Raw genomic sequence first — 15,114 nt, forward strand, 5'->3', positions numbered from 1 at the left:
ATATCACTACAAATGACAGAATTCATACACGTTCCTTCAGCTGCAGATCAAACATGAGAGCCAATAGGTTTTCTTTTGATTTCTTTTCTTAAAAAGAAAATGTTAGAAAGTTAATCAAATAATAGATCTTATTCTAACTGCCCCTGCTAAAAAAATTGCAGTTACCTGATATGAATAGTAGAAGAGAGGTAAGTAATAACCTCACTCCTCAATTTTTTATAAAGAGTACAGTCTAGCAGTACACGAGCTACTGATTTGATACTGCCATCTCCACACGGACATGAACTGTTTTCAGTGGATTTTTTTTTTTTTCAATTCAGCCCTCCAGTATGAGTCTATATGTAGCCGGAAATAGCAACATATACTGAGCAGAATAAAGCAGGAGGATTTTCTTTTTCTTTTAAAAAAGATTATCTTCGCAAGGGACAAATCAGGCTCCACGTAATCCCGCACTACAGCAGACTGATTTCCCCTGATGTTCGACAGCTCTGACTTGTCTGTGTGACAACATTAAAATCCTCTCTTGTACACATGCATTAGAAGCTCCTGCGGCTGAAAAAAACAAAACAAAAAGCTATCCGTTGAAATAATTCATAAATCTTCTTCCTCTCCCCAAGGCCTGCCCTGCCCTCTGCCCATCATCAGACCCTTCCCGACCCCCTTGGGGGCTTACGATGTTGATGATGGCTCCCAGGAAATTAATCATAATCGAGGCAAAGATGATGACATTCCGGGCCAAGTAAGTCTCGTTGATCCAGCAGCACGTTTTCCGGAGCACGAGGGGCAAGCATTTATAATCCTCCGCGGTTGTGATTAAGACGAGAGCCGAGTGCAGCATAATCAGGATGGAAAACTGGACGATCATGGGTACCATCCTGAGGAAGGGGAGGTAAAAGAGGGCATTGTGAGAATCCATGCGGAGGTGTCTTGAAAGAGGAAGGAGAAGAAGAGTGCTTGGAGGACACCATTTTGGGATATGTGGGAGCAGGGAGTTCAAGGGAACACGGGAGGCAAAAGCTGGAAGAGGGATAGGGAAGAGGGTGGAGGGCAGGGGAAAATAGCTGGGCGGGAATAAGAATTTAAGGAGAGTTTGCTGGATCAGGCCAATGACCCATCTGGTCCAGCATCCTGGGGGAATGACTGGGGGAAACCTGGAAGCTGGACATGAGCACAACAGTACTCTGGCCACTTCTGATTCCCAGCAACTGGTATTTCGAGGAACGGGTTTAGGACAAGTGGTTCTCAATTGGTGCGGGACTTGACATCTTTCTGCAGGGCCTGCAAGACAGCTGTTCCGCCTGGCCTTTGGTTTGGACTTCATCTGACCCTTATGTTTCCCTCCCCTTATGGTTTTGATTTATGGGCTACTATTAAAATGAGGCTGCATTTTAAATTGTATTTTAACCCGTATTTTAATAAACTGGTTTTGTTTGTTTGTCCCTCCCATTATGTTTTATTGTAATTTTAAAATACAGTAATACATCCAACATTAAAAGCTTCCCTAAACAGGGCTGCCTTCAGATGTCTTCTGAAAGTCTAGTAGTTGTTTTCTTTGACATCTGGTGGGAGGACATTCCACAGGGTGGGTGCCACTACCGAGAAGGCCCTCTGCCTGGTTCCCTGTAACTTGGCTTCTCGCAGCGAGGGAACTGCCAGAAGGCCCTTGGAGCTGGACCTCAGTGTCCGGGCAGAACGATGGGGGTGGAGACGCTCCTTCAGGTATATTGGGCTGAGGCTGTTTGGGGCCTTAAAGGTCTGTACCAACACTTTGATGATGATGATGATGATGATGATGATTCTGCAGACCCCAGGGGGTCCGCTAAACCCATCCAGGAGGTCTGTGGCACAGATTTGTCAAATGCCTGGGGCATCTCATTTTGCGGGCCTGTTGCTCTTGGATGAGAGCACAGTGCCCCAAAACACGTGAGATAGTGGCCAGGCACATACCTTGCGTGAGACCGTGGTTCTAAAAAACATGTGGTTTGGGGCGCTGTGTTCTTTTGCGGGTCACGTGACTTGCACAAGAGGATGGCCTGGTTTTGTGCTGGGATGTGCTGGAAGGCATGGTGGCACTATTCACACGGCAAAAACTACCACAGAAAGCAGGAGTCCATTGCTAGGCTTTTGAGAAAGGGGTCTTTGGTACTTAGCTAATTGGGGACCACTGGTTTAGTAGATTGCTAGTTCTAATTGTATTCAGTTTACTGTGAATTTGTTTGATTTTTCCTCAAATAAAAACACTGTTTTTAGCCCTGTTCAGGGAAGCTTTTAATATTTGATGTTGTATTGTGTTTTAATTTGTTGGAAGCCGCCCAGAGTGGCCGGAGCAACCTGGTCAGATAAATAATAAATGTTTCTTATTATAAACCCTAGGTAATTGCCAGTGAGATTCACATGTTCCCTGCAGAGAGGGATAGATTTCTGAACAGCTCTGAGAGTTGAGTGGCAAGACCTTCAAAACGATCCCCCATTAGAATAAAGAAATTCACACAGACATTGATATTTATTTAAGGTTTTTTGGCAAAATTTTGGCCACAACTTTATTGACTACAGGAATGAGAGCGGTATTGGCTTAGGCATTGGCAAGACTATATCTGACTCCTGTCTGCTTTGCAGGAAGTTTGTAAGGGTAAACCACCCAAGGGGAAACTGCTTCGGGGGAACCTACCTGCATCTCCCTTGGCATGGCCCTAGCCCCTCAAGTGGACTTTGGACTGGATCCAGACCCCGGACTCCTTTAACGGAATACCCTTGAAATGGAGGGGCAGGCAATGGTTGACCTCCGTTCCCCCATTCTCCATAAGCCAATGCCTAACCGCCAAACCTTACAAAGTTGTGACGATTGCTAAGAGGTAGGCAAAAACCAAGTGGCCTGTGCCAATTTGCCAAATGGAAAAAATTCCTACCCGGTCCCCAACTCAAGACAGGCAACCAACCAAAGTCCAAAGCAAGGCCAAAGGACACTTAAATTAAAGGGAGGGTTGGCGGGTGTTCGGCAGCGCAAAGCAGGTGATTGGCACACGTCGCGCTGCCGCTTTTATACTTTCCCCCACAATCACCCTTCAAAATGATTGGGCAATAGCCCTGGGTGATTGTGGTGCCACCGTGGCGTAAGTGTGATAGCTCTACCCACACCAGGGTGGGGAGGGGAACCAGGTTAGGGGCCTGCCCGCAACCAGGACCATCTATTAAGATGATCCCATTTGTAGCTCTGTGAATGGAAGGATGGGAATCTCCTAACAACTCCCAGCACCCTTAACAAATTACATTTCCCTGGATGCTTAGGGGAAGCCATGACTGTTTAAAATGGAATGATGCTCCTTCAAATGTACTGTGCGTATGAAGCCTGAAACTATTCAGACAGCTGCCTGCAATACCGTTCAAGAGAAGTCTCTGCCTTTACCTCGAAGAAGGAAGCAAGCTTTGGATCGCCGTGATAAAGACGAGGACCATGAACGCACACACCAAGTTCGACTTGAACACTTCGTCCCTCATTTGGGAATACTGAAATAGAAAAGGGAACACAGAGGGGAAAGAAATAACTTTAGTCTGCTTTGACAGCTCTGCGAAGAGAGCAAGACAGCTTTGCAAGGCTTCTGGGAAATTAGCAAGGCGATCCGGTAAATTAATTAGCTTCCTAGGGTGAGATTTTTTAAAAAATAGGAGTTATATATATAGAAAAATCCCCTCAGAAGAAATATGCAATGGAGGAGACTGTAAATCACCCTCACCAGGGAAGCAAAAGCCGACCGCTCCATCTTGCAACGAACTTTTCCTCGCCTGCTTTTTTCTTTTCATATAATGAGTCACATTAAAGATGTTTTTTGAAAAGGCAACTTCTGCCACTTAAGCCAGAGGAAGATGCTGCGGCCAAAAGGCCGGGGTTGATGGATTGAACGCAAAATGAGCAGCAAGGAAGGAATCCATTTGGTGAGATATCTAGAGAGCAGAGGGGTGTATGTGTTTGAGCTTACATGATGCAGCCACCACTCACTGGAATCCAGGGAGCTCAGGATTGAACCTTCTGCATGTAAAGCATGTGTTTGACCAGTTCTTTCAGAAGATAGGTAGTGCTGGAGCGCTAGAGGTGATTCACTCCAACAGGTAAAGGGTGCTTATCAGGTCTGGAATTAGGTTTCATGAGGCCCTAAGCTACCGAAGGTAATGGGGCCCTTTATATGTCCAGCTGTCCTTTGTCAACAACAAATCGTCGCTGTTTTTTGTGTGTTGAATATATACCATATGGTAATTTATGGACTTAATAGATATCTAAAGCCATTTGCACATGCAGAATGTAGGCACCCTACATATAAAAATGAGCAAACCAGTGATATTTTAGGGAGCAGGCTAGCAGGTGTGGCCCATTACTTACATCATAGGAGCCTACACAACACAAAACACTGTTGCTGTATGTACAACACAAAACACTGTTGCTGTATGTAGGTTTTATTTTATTTGCTTTTTATCTTATATTTTGGAAATGTACATCCAGGTTTTTTCCTTTAAATTTTGTGGGGGCCCCCAGGAGAGCGGGGACCTAAGATATAGCTTGTTTAGCTTATACATAAATCCAGTACTGGTACTCTTTTCTATGATCGAGCTGCCTGACTTGAACACTAGGCAAGCTCACGACCTGACGGCAGCTGCGACTGATCTGGAAGTCCTCTGCTCTGGACTTCTATAACTTACATTTCATGTTGGGTCACACTATCCCAGCTGGACCCAGTCTTGGAAAAATAGTTTTTTAACTATTCAGCCGTGAGCTGAATTAGGCCTGCCAGGCATCCTACCAGGCTGTTTTGGTTGAGCGAGACCCACCTGCCCCACACCTGAGGCCAAAGGGGGTTGACAAACAGCTGATAGCTGTGACAAAGTGCCACAGGTGGAACTATGCAAGCCCTGACCACCTTGGGAGGTTGTGGACTCTCCTTCCTTCGAGGTTTTGAAGCAGAGGTTGGATGGCCATCTGTCATGGTTGGCTTAGCTGAGATTCCTGCACTGCAGGGAGTCAAACGAGATGACTCTCGTGGTCCCTTCCAACTCGACCATTCTATGATCAGTTGATTGCCGGGGCTTGCATCTTCGACACTTTGCGAGCCCCAAAGATCAACTGATCATTTGCACGGACGAAAGTGGGTCACTTGATGTCACTGTGATATCCAGCGACTGACAGGTGGACAGCTCCACCCATCTCTCAAACGTGGGCCATGGGGGAGGTAAGGATGTAGAACTCTAAGGCCTTTTCAGAAAGATGGCCCAGGCCTTGAAGCAGAAACAGCTGCATTGGTGTTGTGTACTAGGTGTGTCATTTGCTCCTCAATCACAAGGGCTGAGGCTTGGACAGGTTCTGGTCCTACTAAATTAGACCAGAGTCCACCTATGTCAAAATTTCTGTTTCCAACATTGATTTGGATCCAAACTTGGATCCTCTTCAGATGCTCATTTGTGCAAATTAAATCAATGTACTTGAGCATGGTATCTCCACCCCTCATCCCTGCCACCTTCTCTGTGTTCATCAGGGATGGTCTACAGAGGTTCCAAAACATCTAGGAGCCTCCACAAGTGAAGAATCTTACCCTGCAGTACTTTTGAGTATACGGAGGGTGTGAGGATGAGGGGTCAGCATGTGCACATTCATGTACACTCTACCTTCCTTGCACCCCAGTATAATCCCTCTAAATGATTGTGTTTATAGGGCTATAGGTACAAACAATGCATGACTTGAGACCAGCTTCTTACATTGATTTCTAGGGGACCTAGATTACTCTGGATTCAACTCACTGTTGAATTATTTACTTATCAAAACTATCTAGGTGATATACAATATCTAGAAAACACAGAAAACATGGATCCATATCAGAAACACCCTTCAAAACCGGAACAGAACTGTCATTAAATTTCAAGTCAGGGCATGAATAGAAGAAGGACTGTTAGCTCAGTGGTAAAACATTGGCTCTGCATGCAGAAGCTCTGCAGGTTCAATTCCTGGCATATCCAGGTTGGGCTAGGAATATCTGCAGTCTAAAACCCTGGAGAGCCACTGCTAGACAGTATGGTAGGCAATACTAAGCTACATGGACCAGTGGTTTGGCTCCCAGTAAGGAACCTTTCTATGCTTCTAAGACTCTCTTGTGCTTCTCAACTGGCTTTCAGCATGATGCCACTTCAGAGTGTGAAGCTTTTGTCTAACTACCAAACCATCATGAACCTGTCCAAAGGTCCTCCTCCTGCCCAAGGCATCTCAGCTACTAGTAATTTCCATACCTTGTGGCAATGAATTCAATACATTAACCGTGTGTTATGTGCAATGCTTCTTTTCACCTGTCCTAAACCCTGGCAATAAGTTGCACCAGATGACTCTACATTTGTGACACGCCACTTTCATCAACATCAAAAAAGGGGACAAAGGAGGAGGCAGATTTGCATAACATTTTGAAATAATTAGCATAAGTTATATAGAAGTACAATGAGTGGTATCCAACTCAGACGCCCCATCAGTGCAATGGGACTTCCCTTCCTCTTCTGCACTCTGTTCCTTCCCCCAATCTGCTCTGAAGGGCTGGGGGAACCCCCAGAACAGATTTAGGGGTGGGGTGAGGAGAGGGTGAGAATTCTGTTGGGCAAGCAGAAATCCTTGCTAGCAATGGATACAACCCATTCACCAAGTGGGGAAGGCTACAACCAAATGACGAGTGTCTCTATTCACTCCATCTTCCACATGCTATTGATGGGCAACTCTCCTGCTTTGTATTCTTTATCTTTAAAATAGTTATGGACCTTCAAATAGAGGATGCTTTCGAGAAACAACTGTTCCCAGTAGGATATATGGGTACCCGACGCAACACTCTAAATGTTCTGAGAGATGGATGGGTGATACCTGCACCTACTTTCTGTACACAATTCATAATTCTACAATAAAATCTCTGGCACATCATAATCCGACGCAGTGTTTAAATTGCAAACTGCCTTGGGTACCTTCACAGGAAGGTAGTACATAAAGACAATAAATATAGAATCTATAAATATTCAGATGGCTGTTCATGAATGATTATTAGGAAAACAACAAAACAACAACAAAAACCCATCGCTGTTGGGAAATTAATCGTGTTGTTGTTGTTTAGTCGTTTAGTCGTGTCCGACTCTTCGTGACCCCATGGACCAGAGAATGCCAGGCACTCCTGTCCTCCACTGCCCCCCGCAGCTTGGTCAGACTCATGCTGGTAACCTCGAAAACACTATCCAACCATCTCGTCCTCTGTCGCCCCCTTCTCCTTGTGCCCTCCATCTTTCCCAACATCAGCGTCTTCTCCAGGGAGTCTTCTCTTCTCATGAGGTGGCCAAAGTACTGGAGCCTCAGCTTCACAATCTGTCCTTCCAGTGAGCACTCAGGGCTGATTTCCTTCAGAATGGAGAGGTTTGATCTTCTTGCAGTCCATGGGACTCTCAAGAGTCTCCTCCAGCACCATAATTCAAAAGCATCAATTCTTCGGCGATCAGCCTTCTTTATGGTCCAGCTCTCACTTCCATACATCACTACTGGGAAAACCATAGCTTTAACTATACGGACCTTTGTTGGCAAGGTGATGTCTCTACTTCTCAAGATGCTGTCTAGGCCTGTCATTGCCCTTCTCCCAAGAAGCAGGCGTCTTTTAATTTCGTGGCTGCTGTCACCATCTGCAGTGATCATGGAGCCCAAGAAAGTAAAATCTCTCACTGCCTCCATTTCTTCCCCTTCTATTTGCCAGGAGGTGATGGGACCAGTAGCCATGATCTTCATTTTTTTGATGTTGAGCTTCAGACCATATTTTGCACTCTCCTCTTTCACCCTCAATAAAAGGTTCTTTAATTCCTCCTCACTTTCTGCCATCAAGGTTGTGTCATCTGCATATCTGAGGTTGTTGATATTTCTTCCGGCAATCTTAATTCCGGCTAGGGATTCATCCAGCCCAGCCTTTCGCATGATGAATTCTGCATATAAGTTAAATAAGCAGGGAGACAAAATGCAGCCTTGTCGTACTCCTTTCCCAATTTTGAACCAGTCAGTTGTTCCATATCCAGTTCTAACTGTAGCTTCTTGTCCCACATAGAAATTTCTCAGGAGACAGATGAGGTGATCAGGCACTCCCATTTCTTTAAGAACTTGCCATAGTTTGCCATGGTCGACACAGTCAAAGGCTTTTGCATAGTCAATGAAGCAGAAGTAAATGTCTTTCTGGAACTCTCTAGCTTTCTCCATAATCCAGCGCATGTTTGCAATTTGGTCTCTGGTTCCTCTGCCTCTTCTAAATCCAGCTTGCACTTCTGGGAGTTCTCGGTCCACATACTGCTTGAGCCTTCCTTGTAGAATTTTAAGCATAACCTTGCTAGCGTGAGAAATGAGTGCAATTGTGCGATAGTTGGAGCATTCTTTGGCACTGCCCTTCTTTGGGATTGGGATGTAGACTGATCTTCTCCAATCTTCTGGCCACTGCTGAGTTTTCCAAACTTGCTGGCATATTGAGTGTAGCACCTTAACAGCATCATCTTTTAAAATTTTAAATAGTTCAGCTGGAATACCATCACTTCCACTGGCCTTGTTATTTGCAGTGCTTTCTAAGGCCCATTTGACTACACTCTCCAGGATGTCTGGCTCAAGGTCAGCAACCACACTACCTGGGGTATATGAGACATCCATTTCTTTCTGGTATAATTCCTCTGTGTATTCTTGCCACCTCTTCTTGATGTCTTCTGCTTCTGTTAGGTCCTTTCCACTTTTGTCCTTTATTATGGAAATCTTTGTACAAAATGTTCCTTTCATATCTCCAATTTTCTTGAACAGATCTCTGGTTCTTCCCATTCTATTGCTTTCCTCTATTTCTTTGCATTGCTTGTTTAAGAAGGTCTTCTTGTCTCTCCTTGCTATTCTTTGGAAATCTGCATTCAATTTCCTGTATGTTTCATGATCTCCCTTGCATTTTTCTTGCCTTCTCTCCCCCGCTATTTGTAAGGCCTCATTGGACAGCCACTTTGCTTTCTTGCATTTCCTTTTCATTGGGATGGTTTTCGTTGCTGCCTCCTGTATAATGTTACGAGCCTCCATCCATAGTTCTTCAGGCACTCTGTCCACCAAATCTAAATCCTTAAACCTGTTCCTCACTTCCACTGTGTATTCATAAGGGATTTGACTTAGATTGTATCTTACCGGCCCAGTGGTTTTCCCTACTTTGTTCAGTTTAAGCTTGAATTTTGCTATAAGAAGCTGATGATCTGAGCCACAGTCAGCTCCAGGTCTTGTTTTTGCTGACTGTATAGAGCTTCTCCATCTTTGGCTGCAGAGAATATAATCAATCTGATTTCGATGCTGCCCATCTGGTGATGTCCATGTGTAGAGTCGTCTCTTGTGTTGTTGGAAAAGCGTGTTTGTGATGACCAGCTTGTTCTCTTGACAGAACTCTATTAGCCTTTGCCCTGCTTCATTTTGATCTCCAAGGCCAAACTTGCCAGTTGTTCCTTTTATCTCTTGACTCCCTACTTTAGCATTCCAATCCCCTATAATGAGAAGAACATCCTTCTTTGGTGTCACTTCTATAAGGTGTTGTAAGTCTTCATAGAATTGGTCAATTTCAGTTTCTTCAGCACCAGTAGTTGGTGCATAAACTTGGATTACTGTGATGTTAAAAGGTCTGCCTTGGATTCGTATCGAGATCATTCTATCATTTTTGAGATTGCATCCCAGTACAGCTTTTGCCACTCTTTTGTTGACTATGAGGGCCACTCCATTTCTTTTATGGGTTTCTTGCCCACAGTAGTAGATATGATGGTCATCCGAACTGAATTCACCCATTCCCGTCCATTTTAGTTTACTGATGCCCAGGATGTCAATATTTATTCTTGCCATCTCATTTTTGACCACCTCCAACTTACCCATGTTCATGGTTCTTACATTCCAGGTTCCTATGCAATATTTTTCTTTACAGCATTGGACTTTCCTTTCGCTTCCAGGCATATCCGCAACTGAGCGTCCTTTCGGCTTTGGCCCAGCCGCTTCATCAGCTCTGGATCTACTTGTACTTGCCTTCCGCTCTTCCCCAGTAGCATGTTGGACGCCTTCTGACCTGAGGGGCTCATCTTCCAGCGTCATAACTTTTATATGCCTGTTGTCTTTGTCCATGGAGTTCTCTTGGCAGGGATACTGGAGTGGCTTGCCGGTTCCTCCTCCAGGTGGATCACGTTTGGTCAAAACTCTCCACTATGACCTGTTCATCTTGGGTGCCCTGCTCGGCATAGTTCATAGCTTCTCTGAGTTCTTCAAGCCCCTTCGCCACGGCAAGGCAGTGATCCATGAAGGGGTTAATCGTGTTAACATACCCCAAACACACTGAATGATGACCTCTGTTTTATTGGCAGCTGCTATGCTGGAACGGGAAAAATCTCTAGGATCCCAAGGTGTAAGGAAACAAAAAGTCTGTCAAATAGTAAAGTTCAGCCAACTAACTAGAGCCAGTGCATGAAGGGACAGCCAAAAGATTAGACAGAAATCTAATCTTATGGCTGAGTGGCAACCTTATGTCAACCTTTGGAGGGCCAGACATAATTTTAATAGCAATTGTTTTGCTGCATTGTAATACACTGCACTATAATGCACTGTAATACACTGGGATGTGGGTGGCACTGTGGGTTAAACTGCATAGCCTAGGGCTAGCCAATCAGAAGGTCGGCAGTTCGAATCCCTGCGACGGGGTGAGCTCCCATTGCTCGGCCCCTGCTCCTGCGAAAATAGCAGTTCGAAAGCACATCAAAGTGCAATTGGATAAATAGGTACCGATCTGGCGGGAAGGTAAACGGCATTTCCGTGTGCTGCTCTGGTTTGCCAGAAGCCGCTTAATTATGCTGGCCACATGACCCGAAAGCTGTCTACAGACAAACACCGGCTCCCTTGGCCTATAAAGCAAGATGAGCGCCGCAACCCCAGAGTCATCCACGACTGGACCTAATGGTCAGGGGCAGTGGCGTAGCGTGGGGGGTGCAGGGGGGCCCGGCTGCACCGGGCGCAACATCTGGGGGTTAGGGTTAGGGATAGGGTTAGGGGGCACAAATCCAGGGTTAGGGGGCGCAAATTACTTGCCTTGCCCCGGGTGCTGACAACCCACGCTACGCCACTGGTCAGGGGTACCTTTACCTTTACCTAGTCTGAGAGTGAAGGGAGAGCCAGCAGGCTCCTGTTTAGATACAGAAGCTAGAGGGGGGAAGCTGGTGACCTTAGGACAGGCACTCCCCACCCCCAGGAAAAAATAGCATTGTCAGGCAATGAAAGCTTAATGCAGCCAGTTTACAACGTGGTTCAGCATTAAGTGGTTTGAAGCCTTGTCTTTTCTGATGGGCAAGTACTGGACTGATGCCAAAATAACTTGGCTCCCAAGAAAGATCTTCTATTATAGACATTTAACCCAGCTAAGCTTTCAATTGCTATTTACGGTTTGTCCTTCTTCTTAAAAAAGAAAAGAAAAAAGTATCATCATTATGATCTGGCCACTGCAAATTGAATTGCAGTCATACAAGGAAGCGGAGAAATTAGATGAGCTGACATGTTTGCAGCTCTGCGGTTATTATCCATTTCCCAAAAAGAAGAAGAAAAGAAAGCGCCATTATTTGATTTTCTTCAAGGTTGCTTTCCCTATTCAGCTTGTTTCCAGTATTTCGGAAAATAATGGGATTAAGTGGGCAGGGGGCACTTCTAACCGTGGAGAGTGAGAAGCCTTCCGACAAGGAACGCGTCTTGGAAACCCCCACCAAAACCAATGGGAGCTGTGTTCAGCTGGAAGATGCTTGGACAAGCGATGGGGGAGATGCAACTCTATGAGTCTGCCTACATCAGCCTCACAAGCCCTAAATTAAAGGTGTGTTGCTTCTCATGCTAGGAGGCATTCATGTTTGGAGCAAGGCCTGGAGAAAGATGCTCTGGTGTGAAAGGATTGTGAGCTTCACCCAGTTCCGCTACTAAAAAGCAAACTCCTAGGCTCAGCATACAGTCACGGAAGCACCACATTCAAACTAAGCCCTACCCACTGAAATAAACAGGCCTGAGTCCACGTATGGCCATTGTTGGATATCACCCTATTCCCATTGCTCCTAGCTAATAATCTGCCAGCAAAATAGACCCAACATCATACACAAGGGCACCGTTCTATATACCAATCATGGGAAGGAGTGATGGGAGGCAGAGGACTGTAACAACAATTCATTAATGAGAAGAAGTTTACAATAAAATAGAGAAATATATATATATATCATAATCCTGTTTCAAATATATTTCTCAAGTCTAGCCTGCCTGTAATTTTGGACTCCTTATTAAGCTCTTGGAATTGAGTCACTTCCTTGGATAAAATCAATTTCCCCTCATTCTCCTGACCTCGATGACATAGTTCCTCCTATTCCTAGAGCTAGGGTTTTGACCCATCCAGACTGGCCTGTCATTTCAATCTCAAACTTTTATTGGCATATAGACAAAATTCTGAAAGGTGCAGTGCAAAAACAACCACTCCACAAAATCTTCATCTAACAATTAAAATTCTGTAATTTGTGTCATAGGCTGTCACACTCAATCTGCATTGCCCTTTTATTATTATCACCATTACAGTTGATTTATTCATCACCTTCTAAACCACCGCCTCAAGGAGATTTGCACATACAAGTACAGTGGTACCTCGGTTTACGAACTTAATCCATTCCGGAAGTTCGTTCTTAAACTGAAACCGTTCTGAAATCGAGGTGTGCTTTCCCTAATGAGGCCTCCCGCCGCCGGTGCCCTTCCACTGTTTGGCTTCCGTTCTTAGACCGAGGTAAAGTTTGCAAACCGGGACACTACTTCTGGTTTTGCGGAGTTCGTAAACCGAATAGTTCATAAACAGGGCTGTTCTTAAACCGAGGTACCGCTGTATTACAAATTGTTAAAAATACAAACCCAACAGATACATTTAAAACAACATTAAAACCCTACCCAAAACCCTAATAAATGGACATGTGGTAAAGACTCATTTACTCAGCTGGGAACACCCACTTGGGGGAAAAATGTATTTAACAGACTGTAGTGATTTACTCAGCACTTAGGACCCTAACATAAAGACTTTGGGCTAATGGCTCAGAGGGGGCATTAAGAACATAGAGAACTGCCTTATACCCAGTCATACTATTGGTCCATCTAGTTCTGTCTTGCCCACACTGACTGGACATGGTTCTCCATGGATTCAGGCCTTATCTAGAGAAGCCAGAGATCTTTTTTGCATGTAAAGCATGTGCTCTAACCACTGAATCACAGCCCTTTCCCAAATCATCAGGGCACTTCCCCAAATCAGGAGCTGATTATCACCAAGTAAGGAGGGCCTGTCATTTCCCAGCTTTAAATCATATACTTGTTGAGTATAATTGATTAATTGATGCTGAAATGGGGAATGCCTAAATGTGAATTACTGAATGTTTAACATGGGAAAACTCCACTGGATTATAATAAGTGGTCTCTGAACTCCTTGATGGGTTGATAATTAACTGTTGTTGTTTTCTACTAGCTAACATGTGAGTGTTTAACCTCAGATCATATGGGAGGCTATTGAATTGCAAATTTGCGACCTTGGAAGGGTGGTGGTTGAATCTTTGTTCCTTGGGTCTGTGGAAGTCAGGATGTGTAAATGACCATCCCCAGTGAGTGAATACAACTCCAGTCAAAATGGAAGCAGTAGGGAGAGACAGACCTCTGATTTTACATCTGCCGGGAGTATTTCATATTTTATAAGAAGCTGAGCCTGTGCTGGACTTGTACATGATCTTATGCATATTTTGCATGTACCATTTACTTCGTCCTGTTTTGAAGAAAGCTCTGCAAGTAAAGCTTTAATCAAAATTATGGGCCTTGACAATGTTTTATTCCCAAAAGGAGTCTGTTTCTATGCATCCTGTTGCTTTAAGCTGCACAATATTAATATCTGAAATAATTCTCAAGTGGTTTATTTGCAATGGCTCTTTGCTTTTATGCTCCTGCTCTCTCCACCCTTTAAAAATGGCCACCAGACTACAGTTTCATACATTTGTGGTAAATATATGGTTATGGCCCATTGACTGTTGGTGAACATTCCTAGGCAGCCAGCTGTCACAAAACCCCTTAGCACATTGTTACAATAAAAGTGTCTCCCGACTTCAGAGCAGAAAAGCAGAGATTTGTTTGTTGGTTGGTTTGATTAAGCCAATCTTTGTCCCTCCTGCCCCCTTTTTTATATCACAGTGCTTTGGTTGTCTTGCAAAGCTTAGTCACTTCTTCCAGAAGGGGTTTCCTGGCTCTTAAACTGAGTCATCACACTTATGCAACTACAGCAACTGCAGTGCTTTTGAATTGCTCTCAGATCAGTCTGGGGGAGAGGGCAGGGAGAGAGAAAAATCAGAAAAGAAAACCCAAAGCAATGTCATCTTATTCACTAATTCCAAGACAGTTTTGAGTTGGCAAAAAACAAAAAGAAAAAAAGCATCTATCAAGACCCAGCTACCTTATGCTCCAGGCTAGAGTCTTTAAACATCAGGGAGAAAGGCTTGATATGCTCTCTTCGCAATTTATCGCCACTCCGCAAGTCGATGGTGTGCTCTATTCGCTTGTTAATTTCCTCGGGCCCAGACTGGACATGCAAAGCTTGTGCAAGATGGTTTGGAAGCAGATTTATTGAATTTCTTGTTAGGGCAGCCAGAGTCTAGGGGAAAGCACATGCAAAAAGAATAAACTTGCTAGTCCCCTCTGGATTAAAAATGCAATCTTTATTTTATTTTTTATTTTTTGCTGCTTCTCTTTTTTTAATGACAGCATCCCATGCAATTCATTCACCCCGCAAAGTTTTAAATGTAAAGGTCCGAACCACAAAAATCCACACAAGTAAAATAGGCAGAACTGCTTTGATGGCATGTTTTCAATGGGTTTTGAAGCTGGCAATTCCATTTGTCCATCCGTCATCTGTCCATTTATTATTATTATTATTATTATTATTATTATTATTATTATGAATTGCTGTTAATAATTTTTGAAGGAATACAACTGCACATCATCCAATAACAAGTTAAACCCATCAAAACAATTTCCAAAGCAGAGGAGTGGGGAAAGAT

At 44.2% G+C, this 15,114-nt stretch overlaps 1 protein-coding gene across 2 annotated transcripts in view; it reads right to left on the reverse strand.

Annotated features, from left to right (window-relative positions):
• ADCY8 (adenylate cyclase 8) overlaps window positions 1-15,114 on the reverse strand; it is a 134,518-nt gene that overhangs the window by 39,310 nt on the left and 80,094 nt on the right. Inside the window, exons 8-10 of one of the 2 annotated variants that reach the window (XM_079984165.1) lie at window positions 14,511-14,708; window positions 3,404-3,504; window positions 674-875 (exon numbers count right to left, since the gene is read on the reverse strand). In XM_079984165.1, the coding sequence (XP_079840291.1) occupies window positions 674-875; window positions 3,404-3,504; window positions 14,511-14,708 (501 nt within the window). The remainder of the gene's footprint in view (window positions 1-673; window positions 876-3,403; window positions 3,505-14,510; window positions 14,709-15,114) is intronic. The other variant, XM_079984166.1, reaches the window with a different exon arrangement.

The sequence above is a fragment of the Podarcis cretensis genome (genome assembly GCF_951804945.1).
Source record: "Podarcis cretensis genome assembly, chromosome: 7".
NCBI lineage: Eukaryota > Metazoa > Chordata > Lepidosauria > Squamata > Lacertidae > Podarcis > Podarcis cretensis.